The 17,221-nt window shown below is 41.0% G+C and overlaps 1 protein-coding gene across 3 annotated transcripts in view; it reads left to right on the top strand.

Moving 5' to 3' along the window:
* Positions 1 to 662: 662 nt before the first annotated feature.
* Positions 663 to 17,221, top strand: part of gab2 (GRB2-associated binding protein 2) — a 33,282-nt gene continuing 16,723 nt past the window's right edge. For 2 of the 3 annotated variants that reach the window (XM_018665556.2, XM_018665558.2), the window contains exons 1-2: positions 663 to 1,067; positions 14,482 to 14,782. In XM_018665556.2, coding sequence (XP_018521072.1) covers positions 996 to 1,067; positions 14,482 to 14,782 — 373 coding nt within the window. In that variant the 5' untranslated portion in view covers positions 663 to 995. Of the gene's footprint in view, positions 1,068 to 14,115; positions 14,280 to 14,481; positions 14,783 to 17,221 lie in introns of those variants that run through there. The other variant, XM_051065437.1, reaches the window with a different exon arrangement.

A 17,221-nucleotide genomic window follows, 5' to 3' on the forward strand; every position in this document is an offset into this window, starting at 1 on the left:
AAAAAAGAACTACAAGCAATAATCGTTGGTTTTTGAAATTATATAAGCTCTCATCAACTGACTTTCCTACAACCACATAGCCTATGATAATAGATTCCACCGTTTATCTTGTGGTTTCAAAGGGAAGTGTTTAGTTACATCATATTTTGTCTCTTTTACCTCTTCAGCTTCCATATTTAAAAACAACGCTGGTTTTTGGAGCAACACTCAAGTATTTCTGACCACAAGATGGTGCTTTTTCCCGTTCAATCCAATTGAGAAAATTGTGACTCAGAGATAGCAGCAACTGCTGACTTATCGATCTCATATTCTTTTTATAGAACAGGAAATATTTTAAAGACTTCCCCTTCGTTATTTACGGTTGATGCTTGATTATAGTTGCTTAGGCATACAATACAAGTTTCATTTAAGAATTTGAATCGGGCACGTTTCGGTATTTGACATGAAGCAATTACTTTAACAGCTGTTTTATGTTTACGTAGACAAATTGTATAAATCGATCGGTTACTCCATTATTTAAACTCTTTGGGATCTTGAAGCTACTTTTGAAGCACCTTTGTGGCAAGCAGTTCTCCCATCCTGTTCAACCCAGCGCAGCCCATCCCTCTTTTTGCTCGGTAGGCGTGGTATGAGTTGGGAAAACAAACTGCAGACACCCTATGATACTTCCTCACCCTGCATCAGTTGAGTTTGCCCGCGGCTCCTCGTCAGCTGGCCGTGCGTAATTCCCCAATAGTACGAGTTGCGCCTTTTTTTTTTTTGTATCCCCATCAACTGGGGTTTTGCGCCGTGGTTGTTGCGCGCAGTACCACCAGGAGAGACTGGCAACATCTCCGACTAGCACTACTCTAATTTTTATCAAATGGGGGGAGCAGACTGCACCAGTGGGAGCCAAACGCCGACAGCACTTTGAACAGGCAAGCCTTCGGGAGCCGACATGTACTAGTGACAGACGGCAGTTGTAGAGCGAGAGGAAACAGCAGACACCGACAAACATGAGCGGCGGAGAAATCATCTTCCAAGGCTGGCTGAGAAAGTCACCACCGGAGAAAAAACTGAGGAGATATGTAAGTGAATTACACTTTGTTTGTCTGTGAGTTTGACTGGCGCTCTGGTGACCGAGTTTCTCTGTTTGTTTGTTTTTTTTTTTCTCTGTCAAGTTGCTGCCCTTTGTATTGTACTCATCTGCATCAGAAACAAGTGGTGTCAGAGTCAGATATTTAAAGTCCAATTGCAGCAGGTGCATCCCACTACCATCTGTAACCTCTCCTTTTAATGACCTACAGGAGGCACCATGTGTTATTCTTGATGCTGAAATGCAGCCTCAACACATTTGAATATAGAAATGTATATTAATGTATGAAAATACAGTTGCCACGTTTTACAAGGAGGGCCACCCACTCTGGGGGGTCCTATGACAACATGGAGGTAAGCCTGTGTAGCCCAGTACTCGACAGCTGTCTATAATTTTGGCTAAATAGCTCTCAGACACATACACAAACTGCCGTTTTGCTTTATCCGATCATGGTGAGGTAATGTCTAATGAAGCATTGATTTGACCAGTTCTGTCACAACAATAGTGATAACTGCACAGCACTTGAGTGCCATGATAAGGTTTTATAAGCCAAAGCTGCTAGTCTCTTGCTTGGTGCTGGGCAAGGGAATGGCTGCAAAATCAGATAATAGGATTTATGGGGGCCGATAGAACCATGAGACAATCTCCTGTAAATACAGCTGTCCACTGTTTATGTATGGTGTTGCATTACCAGGCCTCTCCATGTTCCTACTAGCTGACTTTGCCATGATGTCATCTCTCTGTTTCATCTGGAAATCCATCCTTGAATGTCTTCAACTGCACCCCCCTCTTTGTCCTGTCATTTCCTCATTGTCTTCCACTTAAAGCTGGCTAATGTTTACATAGAGACCACCGTGGTCAGTATGGAACAGCAGCTGCAATGGTACAGAGGAAAAAACGTGCTTTGTTCATAGCAGTACTGTAAAAACAACAAGAGAAAAAACCCTTGCAAGGCATAATGGAGCTAACATAATGGCCTTCCTCAGGCAAGGGAGCAGGGAGCAGCCTCTCAGCCCTTCTCACCCTGCTTCTCACCCTGAGCAATAACCTATAAACAACTAGACACACACTCTGTCTCAGCCAGAAAACAGTGTCATGAGATGGAGCGTCCAGAACAGGCAGACTTGTGAATGCGATAATCTGTCCATCTGAAATTCCTTCCACTTAAAGTCAGGCTGTGGACAATCGGGGCCATTTACTCACCCGATTTGTTGTCATCTGACATAGTTGACGTCCTAATGTAGAGGGATATTTTCAGATACTACTTTCACATACTATCACACATTCCAGCCTGAAGGTGTGCTGTGTTTCTCAAGGAACATGGTAGCAAGTTTGATTGGTCACAATATTGGAATGAGCTGAGGTGGTGTAAGGAATATATTCTTGCAGAGCTGTAACTGACATGCTAACTGAAATGCTACAACAGCTTTTACTCCTGTGCCTCTAGGAGATTATTTGCAACAATGAAAACCTGTTTTAATCCTCAACAACACATTCCCTGTAAATATTCCACCCCTTCCTAACATGAAGTCTTTCCTAAGCCAGTTAATCAGTAGTTAGTTGTTGAAATGATTGGTCATTATATTCAAAAAGTCTCCTGTGACCTTCAACAGACAGTCTCTGAAAACATGGCACACAGCTAGTCGTGTTAAATGCAGTGTAGAATCCAGTGCAGAGTTAGGAGAAAGTAAGAACTGGTACAACCACCACAGGTTTGGCATGCAAATGACATGCAAAGTCAGGGAGCAAAACACTTGTGGCAGTTGAAGCCTGGATGCAACCAGTGGTGAAGACAGGAGACAACGTGTTTATGTAACGAGCATGACTAGTTTGGGTGAAATGTTTTCTAACTGTTTACAAATGTGATTAACTCTAAGCAATGACTCACTTTTTTCTACAACAAGCTCCTTGCTGCTCAAACACATGATGAACATAAACTTTCTTTGTCCCCCTCCCCAAAAAACATGTGATAGCGGCGCTATACGTAGTCACTTTTCAGATACACTGCATTGCCACAAGGGAAACAGTCGCACACAATCGTCTCAGGGCTGCTAAATGAATCACTCGGCTGGAGTTTATCTCTTCTTGAGGGCTGATCGAGGCTCCAGAGGTGGGCAGTGTTTTAAAGGCAGGTGGGAGGGGCCTAGTTGCTTTTTTTGAACAATGTCCAGAATAAGCAGAGGGAACATGAAAACAACTGACTAATCCAGCACTTACCCAGTGCCTCTTGCATAGTTCTATTACGGTTATTTTACTCATCAGTCAGTGGTCAGACAATATGCTTCATCATGTCTGCCACATTAGCCCACAAACAATCTTTTATTTTTTAGCTGCTGCTTAGCTGACAACTTATCACCTGTCAAAATTATATTGTGTTCAAAATATGTTTATTGGCAACAGTTTAACTTTCTTGACTTGTGATAAACAAAAGTAATAGTAATCAAAGTTAAGTAACAAGTAATAAGAAAAACTGCATAAGGACTTGCAGTGTTGTGTGCTCAATAATAAGTCATCCAAATGAGTCATGTACGTCTGAATCGTACTTTGCATACACAATATGAATCATTCATGCGACGTGTCATACTGTAAACTATTTAATTCCTGTTCTCAGGTCGGGATCAAGCTACTGTTGGCTAAACCCTCCCATCTGTCCGTTGTTATATCTGACATCAGAAACGTGTCTGTTCACATACGGTAAAACATTGCCACATTCCAGACAGATCATATCGGCAAGGTGATAGCTGCTGCTCCTGCTTTCTCGCGCTGCCAGTTTCACGGGGCTTTACCACCTTGCCCTTGTGGATGGTAGACAGGAGGAGAGAGGAAGAGAGGTGGTGGTGGTTGGGGGGTGAGGATGGGGGTAGGTGGGATCAGGGAGTTTTCAAGGCAGGCATAGCAGAGCAGCAGCAGCCTGTGTCCCACTGTCAGCTGCCGGGTCTGCTGTTGTTTTGCAGAGGGGCTTTGGGAAGTCCTTGCCCTCAGAGGTCAACTGAGAACGCCTCCCAGTTCCTGCTTTGACAGACACCCAGCGCTCAAACAGACATTTTCCTTGTTCCACTTTATCTGTGGGCCCTCATATGGGCCTTTCCCCAGAAGCTACAAAACTGGGGTGTTTATGTGAAAGTTAGATTAATTTATTGTCATCACATATATTCACTTAAATTGATTCTCGTGATTGACATAAGTCTGCAACCTATGATCATTTTCATTGGTTGATCTGTTGATTTATTTTAATTCCCTTTACTGATGTCAAAAATCTCTATGTCTATTACAGTTTCTCTGATCCCAAAGTGACCTTTGACCTTAACTATTAATCTCGAATCAAAATTGTTGATACATTTCTGTAGATCAACTTAGCATTCTTTTCAGGGGTGGATTGACACTTTTTATTGGAATTAATAAGAACGTAATGCATAAAAGACAAAATTGTTTTTCACAAAATCATACTTTTTCAGATTTTTCTTCTCCCACCACAAGTACATTCACCCTTTGGCATTCCAAAAAAATCCCATGGTGGCCTTGTTTGAACCTTTGTCATAATATCCTGTCCTTTGCCATGAACTCTGGTGTAGCCTGTGTGTTTTCTGTCCAAAACTTAATTATTGCACCAATAGCAGATGCCAGACTTCCTTTGGATGGTACCTACAGGAAGTGTTGTGACAGAGGTCCCATGACAGGGAAAGAAATTAAATTGGTCTGTGAGTATATAAATGTATTTCCATCTACCAAGACTGTATCAGCTGAGCTTAAAATAGTGCCGTACAGAGGGAAATTAGATCCCATTGATTTTTCTCTTGTGATTTGGACCAGCAATGAGAATGTCTTTATTTATTTGCCGAACTCTCAGAAAGTACTCTACCACAAGGGTGATGATTTCATTTAATGGTTCTTTAAAAAAAAAATGAGTCACACTACAAAAACATGGGTCGTGAACAGCTGACCTTAACAACGTCTGGGATTAATTCATTTTTATTTTAGACCTCTTTGCTGATCCAGACGTCATAAATGATTACAGTTCAGGAAAACATTCTGCCTGTGAGATCATAATCAAATAGTTGATTTGGCATCCACAAGCTGTAGTTTGATGTTATTCTGACTAACAGCAAAATAAAATGGCCATCATAGATACAGTACGTGGCTCATTTCCTGTCCACCCAAGTGTGTGCCTCTACTTTATCGAGTCTAACACACCGACTAAATGTAGCATTGTGTAGTAGTACAGTATTGTTCCACTGAAGGATACTTTTTTCTGCACTGCTGATTCGATCCAAACACAAAGTCATATAGAGGAATCATGCTATTAGCTGAAGCTTATATGTCATATGACTGTCATTAGACTGGCTCTCTGAAGCCAGTGGGCTTTGCAGTAATGATGTGAGTCCCTTTCCACTGACTCACGTCATTACTGCAAATATAATATATAGGTGTGTGTGTGTGTGTGTGTGTGTGTGTGTGTGTATATAAATAATGTATGTATTCAAAATTCTGAATGCCAGTGCTGATGTCTTAGGATTCAGTGCCAGGTACTTGCTTTGGTTTTGTACTATGTGGCAACTGAAAACGTAATTGACAGCTATCAAATGTTCTTTTTTGGCATTTATTTACCCAGGGATGGTTGATTGAGCACACTTGCTCTTTTGATTGACGTCCTTCTTTACATTCAAAACAGTTACTCACACCTGAGTGCTTCCAGGGCCTTCTTGCCCGCCCCCCGAGCACCTCTGTTTGACAAGGATAGGAGACTGTTGCTCTTTCACTCCTTTTGTACACATTTCCAAAAATTCAAACTGGTAACGCTCTGGTAATGTTTTTTTTAAATGAAGTAGGACTTCAATAAAAATAAAAATAATTATTATTTTTAAATGAGTATTTAAAAAAAAAATTCTTGGGACATTAATATGACAGACTAATCCAGGGAGGCTTTCAGGAACCTATGTGCTCCAGAGAAAGAGTGGAAGAACACAGATATTTGATTAGATGACTAGCAAGTGAAGTACTGCAAGGTATACCACTTAAAACAAGACACGGGAGAATTATGACGAAATGGCACTGGCCAAAATGCCCATGCAGTTTTGGATGTCAGCTAAACATTCAACGTGTGCATCCCTTAAAAATCAGCTTATGCCCTGAGTCTCATTGTTCTCAAGTGAAGTGGAAGTGACACATTTTATTTGTCACCTTGTTCTTTATTTGAACCAGCGAAGGATGACGTATGACTTGGTGACACTGACAAACTTGGTGGAGGCAGCTGGAAATATAAATAAAATTTGACTTGGTTTGACTTGAGATATAATTGTTACACTAACCGCTGTAAATATGCTAAAATTAACATGATATTATTTGCTGTCTTTCTGTTTCATGTGAAACACCTTATCATGATGTGATAGTTTGCATGAGTTGGTAATGTGTGGGCAAAGTGCCTTCATAGGTTGCGGCTCAGGTGGTTATAGTAGTCAAACTGAAAACAGCTACAAGCATGCACAAGTTTCCCTATACAGCAACAATAATCCACTTTTTTAGGAAGCAGTCATACAGTTTAAAAATATATATATTTAAATCTTTTTGCCTTCATAAAATCTTAAAACCATCACACAAGCAGCCAAGCTGATGCAAGTAAACTGCATTTCAATAATTAGATAAATTTTGGGATTTTTAAACTCTACCATTACTTAATATCAACATTTCTTAGATGAGGATTTTTTTTTTCTTAAGATCCAGACGGTGATTAGTCATTGCACCTCAGTTGTGGGAACTGAAATTCGCAACAACTGAAGCTCAGATAAGAACAAACTCTGAGTAATGTGACCAGTGTACAAATAAAGACCTCACTGGAGCACAGTGAGCCAAAGTCAGTGTCATCTAAGATCAGCAGAATCAGTGATGCTGATCACTGGCCCCTGTGAGTTCAGTGTTTTCAGGTGACATAATTCACCCATTGGTAGGCATCTTGGCGTTTCACAACTTCAAAACGCAGAAGTGTAGTCTCACTAATGCACTCCTCCTGTGATTATTTTAACACATCAGTATGATTTGTTTGAGTCCTGATAGGTGATTAGCTCAGCAAAATGTCTCCTCTGTACTTTGCTTCATTTAGACTTTATATCTATTTCTCAAATCATCCGCGTGCTCTGTTTTGTCCTGTCTTTCATTTAAGGATGTTTCTCTTTAAAGATTTACATTCAGTGTGCCAAACTATAAATGGAAGGGACTGCAGACTGTGTAGTAATGTATACATTTTGACATTATCACAGAACCACTGTATGCACAGTACTGCTTTGGATGATGTGTGCTGGTGTGATCCAGCCACATGATATAATTACAGTGTGCTTGTTGATGTCATACATGTAAGATCCTGTATGCAACGTCAATGGCTGACTTTAGTAGGGCACGCAGCTGGGTGAGGAGAGCAGCCTCAGAGGCATTGTGATGTTTGAGCTGGAGTGACGGTGCAACAAATTAAGGTGCTTGCTTAGGTCAGATTTTCCCTACAAATGTAAATGTTTCTGCGTTGTGGTCCACCCCCATGTTTTATTTGTTGTGTTTTATCTGCCATTGTGCATCTACAACCACCTCGGAAGGAATGATAGAGACCAGGAGGGGCTTACGGCACATCCTCCAGACGTGTATGAGCTGCAGCAGATGGCAGAGGCAGGGGAAGTGACACAAAGAGTTCTGATTAAAGATAATGCTCCCCGTTAGTCAAACTGTCACGGCGGGCTCGTGCTAAATAAGCCCAGCCTTTTGCTGATACGGAGACATGGCGAGAGATTACTCATTTTCCTAATGATGGAAGTGTTCAACTGCAAATTGAGGCTGATTATATTTACTGAGAGCTTTTGAGAGGTTGTTTTTCATAGGATGTGCTGCAGATTTTGCAGATCATTGCCCCCGTAAAGTGAGTGAATGAGGGCTCTAGGTACCAAATGCAGCATCCCTCTTCATCATCATCACACCTGTAGAATGGAGCTTTCCATCACAGTCATCTGACGGCATTGTGTATGGAATCGTATTTGCTGTAATGTCATGAAAGCTGAATCACATCAGGCTCGACTCAACATACACTAAATAGATTTCAAAGCTGACGTCTTGCTTAAAAGGAGAATGTGAACTTGGCAATTCCACACATGAGGGAAACATCAGGAGTTAAGTGTTTCTACCCCAGAGAGGACCCTGTCTGTGCTGGCGCTGCATGTCTAACCTCCCACCTTTTTTATTAACACACAAGAATTTATGGGCCTGTTTGGGTCTTATCTGCATGTGTTATGTCTTGCAGCTGCCGGCCTTTCAAGGTCAGTGTTTTGACTATTGGGAAACCTGAGCAGTTTAAATTCGAATTGCAGCGGTGCTCTAATGCATCCGTTGGACTTAAACGCCTCTAGTTTTATACTATCATCAACTCTGTTTAACTTCTTTTCATGTTTACTTCTCTGGGTACACGGATGGGACCGAGCCATGTCCAACCCAGGAGCATCTGGATCTCTTCACCGCTTGAGACAGATAATGGGCTGGAGTTGCTGAAAATGCAAAATGGCCACACATTGTTTGCACACTGTTGGACTCCTGTTTTGTTTGTGACCTAAATTTATTGGAAATCCGGAAATGCTTCAGAAACGTGTGTTATAAACTTTGTCTGGGACAGCTGTCTGCTTAACATCTCACCCGGAGCTGAGATGTGGAGCCCTGTGTAAACTGTAAGATATCCAAGGAACTTCCCCATGCTCTCTCACGTCCATTTGTGGTTTATTTAAGCTTACTGTTACATAAACCGATGTCACAGGTAAATACAGATACATGACACCTGTCAGGCACATAAAAGAAGCAGACTATCTAGCTCCTGCATGAACAGTTAAGCAGCTTCGTGTTCTGTTTTTTTATGATTTTTCAGAGAGAATTTTCCCACTTCAAAGTATGAAAGCTTGGAAAGCATCACAATGTAAATTTGAAAGGTGTTTTTGTGTTGTGAGAATGGATGGGCTGGACTGCATTCCCTCACTTGCTAAAACTCCCATCTGTTCTTGGAATGTGGGCTGACGTGTGACCCACTATTGATTAGGACTAGATAATCAGGGCTCTGTCGTCATTGTCTGTTGAGCTTTGTCCTTTCTCAGCACGTTAACTGGAATCAGTGTTTAGGCATTCAGTCAAACAATCATGGCCATTATAACAGTCCTACCTTTTAATTCATGCATCGCAAAGCGTTCCTCCCTGCTGCTCTGTTCTTTGTTGAGAGGAGGTTTCTGTAAAGATGAAATCCTAGCCATCTTCAGTCACCAGAAGGGACAAGAAACGAAGTCGCGGATGTGCTAAATATTCCTCTTTTGTTCTTCACCAACTTTGAGAAGCTAGGAAACAGCACCCACATAGAATAGTTGTGGGATGAATGCTTTATTTTGGTCCTTATATTTGTTTTTATGTAGAGCGAGTTTAGTCTTCTAGAATCATGCATAATAGAGTTTGATATATAACCTTTCAAAATAAGGTTACACATGAGAAAGTCAAGAAAAAAATATAAGTTAAGCTGCATATCATTTGACATTTGGTGCTAAAAGTGCCAGTTTGATACCTGAGTTTTGGTGTTGATACCAAAATATCCTTTTTTTCCATGCCCCCATACTTACTTTCTCCAAAGCCTTCTTTCAAATGTGAAACTTTGCCTCGATGAAGTACAAAATAAAATAATGATTTAAATCCAATACTGTCAGATCAAAGAAGATTTAAATTTTATCCAGAGCTTCCAGATATGTGAAAGCTAACGCTGAACTTGGGATGTTGAGAGACCTTATTGGCTGAAATTTCATACTAAAGAAATATCTGACCACTTTTCCTCCCCCCACATTAATTCTCTGCATGCTTAGTCCCATCCCTTAGAACACTGATGGGATCCCTCTTGACTCACCTTTTACTATAATTAAGCAATAATGGCCAAGCACAAGAGCATTTTCATGCAGTCTTATCACGGTGTTGTTAGTGTGTGTGTGTGAGCACGAGTGCTGATGTTCTGTCGCTCAGATTAAACAAGAGACATGTTTCCTGAGGCGTCCAGTTCGACTGTAGCTAAGCATTTAGAGTCACAAGAGGTAAATCATTCTGCCACGACGCATGACCTTTACAAAAGCTGGTAATAGATGAGAAAATGTACACAATCAAGGTGGTTACAAGGCTCTCCCCCATGGCTCCATGGTACTGGTGTTTGTGCAGCTGTGTAGTGTGTGTACTGCAGCAGCAGGTAAAGCAGAGAAGACAGAGTCAAAGACAACAACCTGCTGTCTCCTCCTCCCCTGCTTTAATAGGAGAAGAGGTAAACAAGTCTATTCTAACCTTTTGGATAAGACACGTGTTTAGTTTGGATGTTTGCTCATGCACATTTAAAAACATGTTGACTGATGCTTATCAGCAGGCGTGTTGACACAGCCTACTACTATACACACACTATGTATTCGTCTATTGCTGTAAATGGCACACCTTGGATAATTGTTTAGGCCACAACCATCTCTAAGTTCATTAGTTACTGGGACAGCAGAGTGATGAGTTGGGTTTTTACACTGTTGGATTAGATATGTACAAATACAGTAAATAGTCCCTTTGACTTATTAACTGTCGCATCTTCTAAAATGTGGTATAAAACCTTGGAGGACTATCAACACATACCAGACAACTGTGTCCCTTTTACTTTTGTGAACTGAGAGCTTTTGTATGAATTTGTTTGTTTTCCCACAGTATCATTGTTTTGCCGACTTCCAGAAATAGAGCAAAGCATGTCTACTTATCAACATGCAAAGAAACAAAAGGAATTGGCGAGACAAACTAGTTTTGATCCTATTTTTAGACACAAACTCGCTCAAAAGATTGTTTTGTGCGGTTTTGTTATTAGATGTTTTCCTTCCCAGTCATCTAAAATAGATGCAGCCATGTTATCCTTTGTACTCCACTCGAGTCTCTCTGTATCTGTAGCTGGCTGCCATCAGCACAGGACAAATGAGACTGTGTTGGAACAAGGTAAGATCAGGCTTTTATGGGATGATTGAATAAGACTGAGGGGACTAGACACTGCGTTCATAGATACGGATGGCTGCCCTTCTTCTTGATCTTGGAAAGCTTCAAGTGATGACAGGCAATCCTTTTGTTTTTTTACAGGCTAGAGTTGAGACGCTTACAGTCCAAATAACTGGGTTTTTTTTTTTTTTCACTTGAATCTTAGGAAGTTCTCTTTGGGGTTCACATGGACAGTAGAATTTTTTGGGCAATCTTTTGTGCTTTATGCTGTTGTTCTTTTTCTCTGCTTAGATTTAATTTGACCTTTATTTGACTTTGATCTCCTCTGTGGAACAAATGCACACTGACTGCAAAACATGATGAACAAATTCCAGTACATCAGAGTAACAACATACCCCATGTGGTTTGCAATATACTGTATTTCTCAGACAATAACGTAACTCTCTGATATCGTGCTAGTTGAGGGTGTGATTAGCTGTTTGGCTCACAGCTCTCTCTGTGGTCCAGTGGACTGTTCAGTCCAGTTGTTAACAAGGGCAGTGTGTCTAGGCTGAGCCCCCCCCTCCTTTTTTTTGAATAGTGATCTAGCTTAAACCAAAGCCATGACGGGGGAGGGGAAAGTTGAAGAGCTGGGAGAGTTCAGCCTAGTTTTACAGCCTCAGCCCTCACTTTCCAGCTTTCCAGCGCTTAGACAGTGATCGATGGGCTTAGACATGCTCTGTAGGACAGGCGGTGGGTGGGTTAGCTCATTTTGTTGTGTCCTCCTCCCCCATGATTTACTTCACTGGGGAAGTTTGTTCAAATCTGGAAGAGTGCACAAGAGAGCGGAGAAGCTGCACTGCCAGTTGTGTTATTGAAAAGGCTGATTTGAAACTGAACGCACTTAAGATGTTTTCCTTCATTTTCTATGCAAGATTTCTGTGAGGAGGATATGTGAGGAGGTTATCAGAAAGAGTGACACAGGGAAACCAAGCTGTAAATTATTTTGTTCTTGAATTAGGCAGCAACTGCTTTTCCTGTGGAAATACTCATTCTATTTTTAGTATGATAAGGCCTCCTAAATGAGTTGTCTTTCCTCTGTGGTTGAGAGCTGTTGCTGTCCTGGGTTAATATGCTAGCTCCAGCTGAAGGATGCCAGAAATAACCCAGCTGGGTCACACTGACCTCTTGAAACTGGGCAGTGCTCCAGGTCTCAATTAACTGATGCTCTCTCTTTCCAGAAAAGGCAATAATATTTAAATGGGGTTTGTAAGAGTTATAGCGATTCTCTCTGAATTGTGTAATGGCACTAAACCAAAGAGCTTTTTTTTTCCATCTTCTTGTGGAAAGAAAAAGAAAAAGGATATGTATGCTGTGCTCTGTGTTTGTTTCTATGGAGTAGCATGATGACTGTAATATATTTCATGAAATAAGGAAGTTCACACTGCAGTGGAGCCCTGTGGATGGAAACTTAAGGAGTAACACTGCTGACTTCTTTGGAATCTGTTTTCCCACACCCTTAACCAATATGATCTTCAGTAGAGAACATTCATAACAGCTTCCCATAAAGAGAAATGACCCAATACATAGTTCTCACACAACTGCAGAGCTCGTCAGATAGGGCTGATTAAACCTATTATTTTGCTCGGACTCTTTTTTCTGTTCCCTGAGAATTGGGCCAGTGGTAAGATGCACGCAACAGCACGGCTCCACTACAAATACCATTAAGACTGCATCGCCCCCAGCTTTTATCAGTGTATCAGAGTGACAGAAAATAAAATGAAAAAGTCTCATACCAGGAGCATTTCAGCTACATGTGGAAGATAAGATCAAAATCTTGCACTTCCTGGAATAAAAAAAAAGAAACAAAATGTGTTGCTGCCTCATCTCAGCTGTTTTGACTTCTCTGAGGGAAGCAAACAAAACAAATAATAATACTTCAGAAACACTTTGCATAAGGAACAAGAGATATGATCTCAAAATGAAGTGTATGAGTCATTATGTTACTTTCACATAATTAAAAACTACGCTCTAACAAAGGATCAGCATTTGTCAGATGCCACCCCACAGATTTTTTATTTTATTTTTGAAGTTTTTAAACCAATGGGGAGGAGCTGTATTTGTAGATTTAAACACAATTTAAGAGACAGGATTTTTTTTTTTTTTTTTGGGATGACCCCCCCTGTATGTAATTGATATAGAAACGCAACAGCAATGACTAGTGAGCAGACTGCATATTGCAGATTTATTCACAGTAGGCATTCTGTGCAGGTGTAAAATTAATAATGGCTCTGTTCTATGTGTCCCAGCATCTCACTAGGCCATGACAGTGTGACAGATAGCCAGTATGCTCAGTACTTTTTGAGGGGTAGGTGTGGGGGTGAGGGGCAGTTAGCCTTGCGGCAGTGTCTGTGTTGATGGAGAGAGAGGGGGCCTGCAGGATCCTGTGTGTCAGCAGCCTGCATGTGGGAGACATTGCCTGGCGGAAGTGCATCACTGGCAGATGTCCAAAAGCCCCCCTTAACCCCCCACCCCCACCCCACCCCCACTCCCCCTTTCCCTTCCTGGTCTATCTTCCTCTTTTGTTTCTGAGCACAGAGAACACAGAGTCCCTTTAAGATGGCCACTGGGAAAACGTATGGACCTGCTGTAACCAAGGCCACTGTTCTTTCTTTGTGCTTTTCCAGTCGACAAATACAGCAATAGTGTTACTGGTGTGAAATCAACACGTTGCATTTTATGTTTCCCATTCTTACATCACAACTGCTCGCGTTATTGGAGCGTGTACTTCTGCTGCCTTTCATGCGGTTATGACAGGATGTTTATTTACACTCTCCGAAGAAACTCCAGCTCCAGTGACACAATCATATGCAGATGTGGCATGGTTCTGGTTGGACCAAAGTGGTGTCATTCACCAGTTCTGGAAGTGGGAGGAGGCTTGTAATGAAGTTGCCATAGAGGAGCTATGCTTCTCTCTTACCTCGTGGAGGGATAGAGACACAGGAAATACGTTGGGAGGGAGTAAACACCTGCTGCCCCCCCCACCCCCACCCACCCACAGCCTCCTAACACACACACAAACCACACACAACCGCGTGTGTGCTAAAGTACAGTAACCTGCTCAAGTTAGCAGACTGTAGTCTCTCTGAAGACTGTTTGATCAACAGTTAACACTACAACTGAAGTCCAGCTGTCAACTGTGTTGCTACGGCAACATTCTGCATTGCACACAGTAAGAAATGAAACAGAATATGTATAACTGTTGATTCAATGCAGCTGGCTTCTGTGAGCTTATGCGTCAGTGTATTTTCAATTTGAAATACAAGTTTAGCATTCTATATCAATGCAGATATAATTTGGCAGCATTGGCTCACAGGGTAGGTACTTTCTTGTTTATTGTGGTCGTGATCTCATCTTTCAATCTCATTTCCCAGGCATGGAAGAAACGCTGGTTTATACTTCGCAGCGGGCGCATGAGTGGTGACCCTGATGTTCTCGAGTACTACAAGAACGACCACTCCAAGAAACCTATCCGGGTCATCGACCTGCACTGCTGTGAGCAGGTGGACGCTGGCTTAACCTTTAAGAGGAAGGAGTTCCAGGACAGTTTTGTGTTTGACATCAAGACCTCAGACCGTACCTTTTATCTTGTAGCTGAGACTGAGGAAGAGATGAACAAGTGGGTCCGCTCCATCTGCCAACTGTGTGGGTTCAACCAGTCAGATGACAACCACGGTAGGGAACCCTGACCTATTCTCACTGCTCTGTCACTCTGCCACTGATTTTGTTTATCTTTCTTCTTTCTCCCTTTTTACCTTTACCCAAGTTATCAGTTTTGTCATTTGTTAATTAAAGTGTAAAGTGTAGAATTAACTGTTAAAGATCTAACTAGTCACTGCAGTATTTTTGTATTTTTTTTAATCTGTCTTTCGTTCAATTTAGCTAAGAAATCTGATTTTGGTCTGCTGTTACTATTATGGGGTAGTTGGTACATTAGAGAATCATGCTTCCCGTATTGTGTAGCACTGAGATGATTAGTTAATTTATAGAATAATTACCAGAAAATAACATTTGGTAATCAATCAATAATGGACAAAGACTTGCTGGCCTTGCTTTTCAGTTATGAAGATGGTCTGCTTATCTGTTTTATATCATTGGAAGTTGAATACCTTTAGGTTTTATCCGAGAAAACAAGCAAATTGGACTCTGGGAAACAGCAAAGGACATTTGTCACTATTGTTTTGGACGTTTTAATGGCTATAAGAGACAGTACAATATATTCAGTATAATACTGTGTCCTGACAGAAGTAATACAAGTGTGTTTTGATGCTTAAGGCATATAAACAGTATAAAGCAAACATACAATAACACTTCCCTTTTATTTGTATCCCACTATGCTCTCTCATGTTATTTGGAACAGCTTGCATCTTAGTTTTCACAAAAATTCAGCAGCAGAGGTCTAGCCACATAATATCACTGGAGATTGTGTTTTTTTTCCCATCTTTGTTATTTGAGAGAGTGGAATAGGAACATCCCTGCCAAATAAATGGACACAGTGTCTGAGAGTGTTATTGATTTTTCTCTTCATTTGTTTTGTTAAAAGAAGGGTCTCATCTCTGCCTCTTGTATTCAGAATGATGGAAATTCTTATTCTGAATATAAGGGCCATTTTAAGTTAGTAGTAGATACACTGGCTCAGTTTTGTGTTTTTGCCACAGCTTTTGTTTTAGGTCTTTTGTTTATGAGAATGGGTTGCTTCCCCCTGAGGCTACCAATGATACAATATTAATCCACTAGTGGCACCATAAATGCATTGGATAAAGGTACCTGATCAGACAAGCCATTAAAAACAGAACTACTACTACAGAATGATGACTCAAAATTAAAGATAGTAATACAAACGCCTCTCAGCTCTGAGTGATGTATTTTCTTTGTCTAGTATTCAGTATTGTTATTATGGATAATATGGTTATGTGATCACAGGCCCTCTATCATGATAAGCTGGAATGAGGTGTGTAGTCATTTTAGCTGATGATATGTGAGGGGTGAGCAGCCATCAGTGTGTCTCTCTGTCATACATGAGAAATTGACCACATATATTCAGTATAGTGTATTTTTCATCTGAGTTAGTGAAAAAACTCCTCTCATGTTCTTGTTCCTGCCCATACAGATTGTACTCAAGCTGTTGTTTTCCCGCCATCTGGCAGCTGGTGGACGTTAATTTTTGTGCACATGGTTGATCATCTGTAACACACAATATGTCCAGGTGTGGAATACGAAACAGCTGTGGAGAGTGTAATAATGTTCACATCATGAGGGGATCCCCCTGGTCCAAGTTCAATAATTAGTGAGGTCCTGGTAGGACTCACAAGCTGTATCAACTGCAGCCAGCAGGGTGGGGCTGGGAGAGTGCACTGGGGGAGTGGGAAGTTTTATGTCATGACAGCTGCATTAGTGATTGTGGTGCCTTTTAGCGTAAACATCACATCAGGTTTAATTGGTCACGTAACTGTGTTTTCACTGAAACGTTTAGTTGCTTTTTCTGAGAAACAGAAAATGTGAGCTCTTTGTGTCCATCCAAATGCATTTTCATACTCTGTTTTAGTAGAGGTCAAATTATAAGTAAAAGTTACAAATTGTTAGCATCACTTTTGGGCTAGCTTATTCTCTGAAATACCAATTACTGCTTCTTCTATGAAAAATCATGATTCTCAGCATTATTTGTGCCAGAGGGCTATAGTTTTCAGAAAAATCTTGACCGATTTTCACTAGCATTATAAACCAAAACTAAAACCTTCTTCAAGTGATTTTATGCTCTTGAGAGATGTGAAAATATTTTTGGGAAATTTCTAAGTAACTCTTACTTCCCAGTATCTTATGGCATTCAGTCTTCTCAAGTGATTAAGTAGTATTCTATGTGTGCATGTTTAGATTGAACTAAACATCCCGGAGAATGAACCATAGATGTTATTTTTTCATCTCTTCCCCAGGGGCATGGCCACTCAGTTTACCACTGGTTCTATTACGTCATTAACACTGCCTTAAATATGTGGAAAAGCAAAGAAATTTCTTGAGAGAGGTAGCCATGGATCTTGAGGTGGTTAACAAGACCATTCAGAACTAATCCACCACTGCTCTGAAATGGTAGACCCACCAGAGTGTGTTTGTTGACTC

This window comes from Lates calcarifer, linkage group LG21, assembly GCF_001640805.2.
Source record: "Lates calcarifer isolate ASB-BC8 linkage group LG21, TLL_Latcal_v3, whole genome shotgun sequence".
NCBI lineage: Eukaryota > Metazoa > Chordata > Actinopteri > Centropomidae > Lates > Lates calcarifer.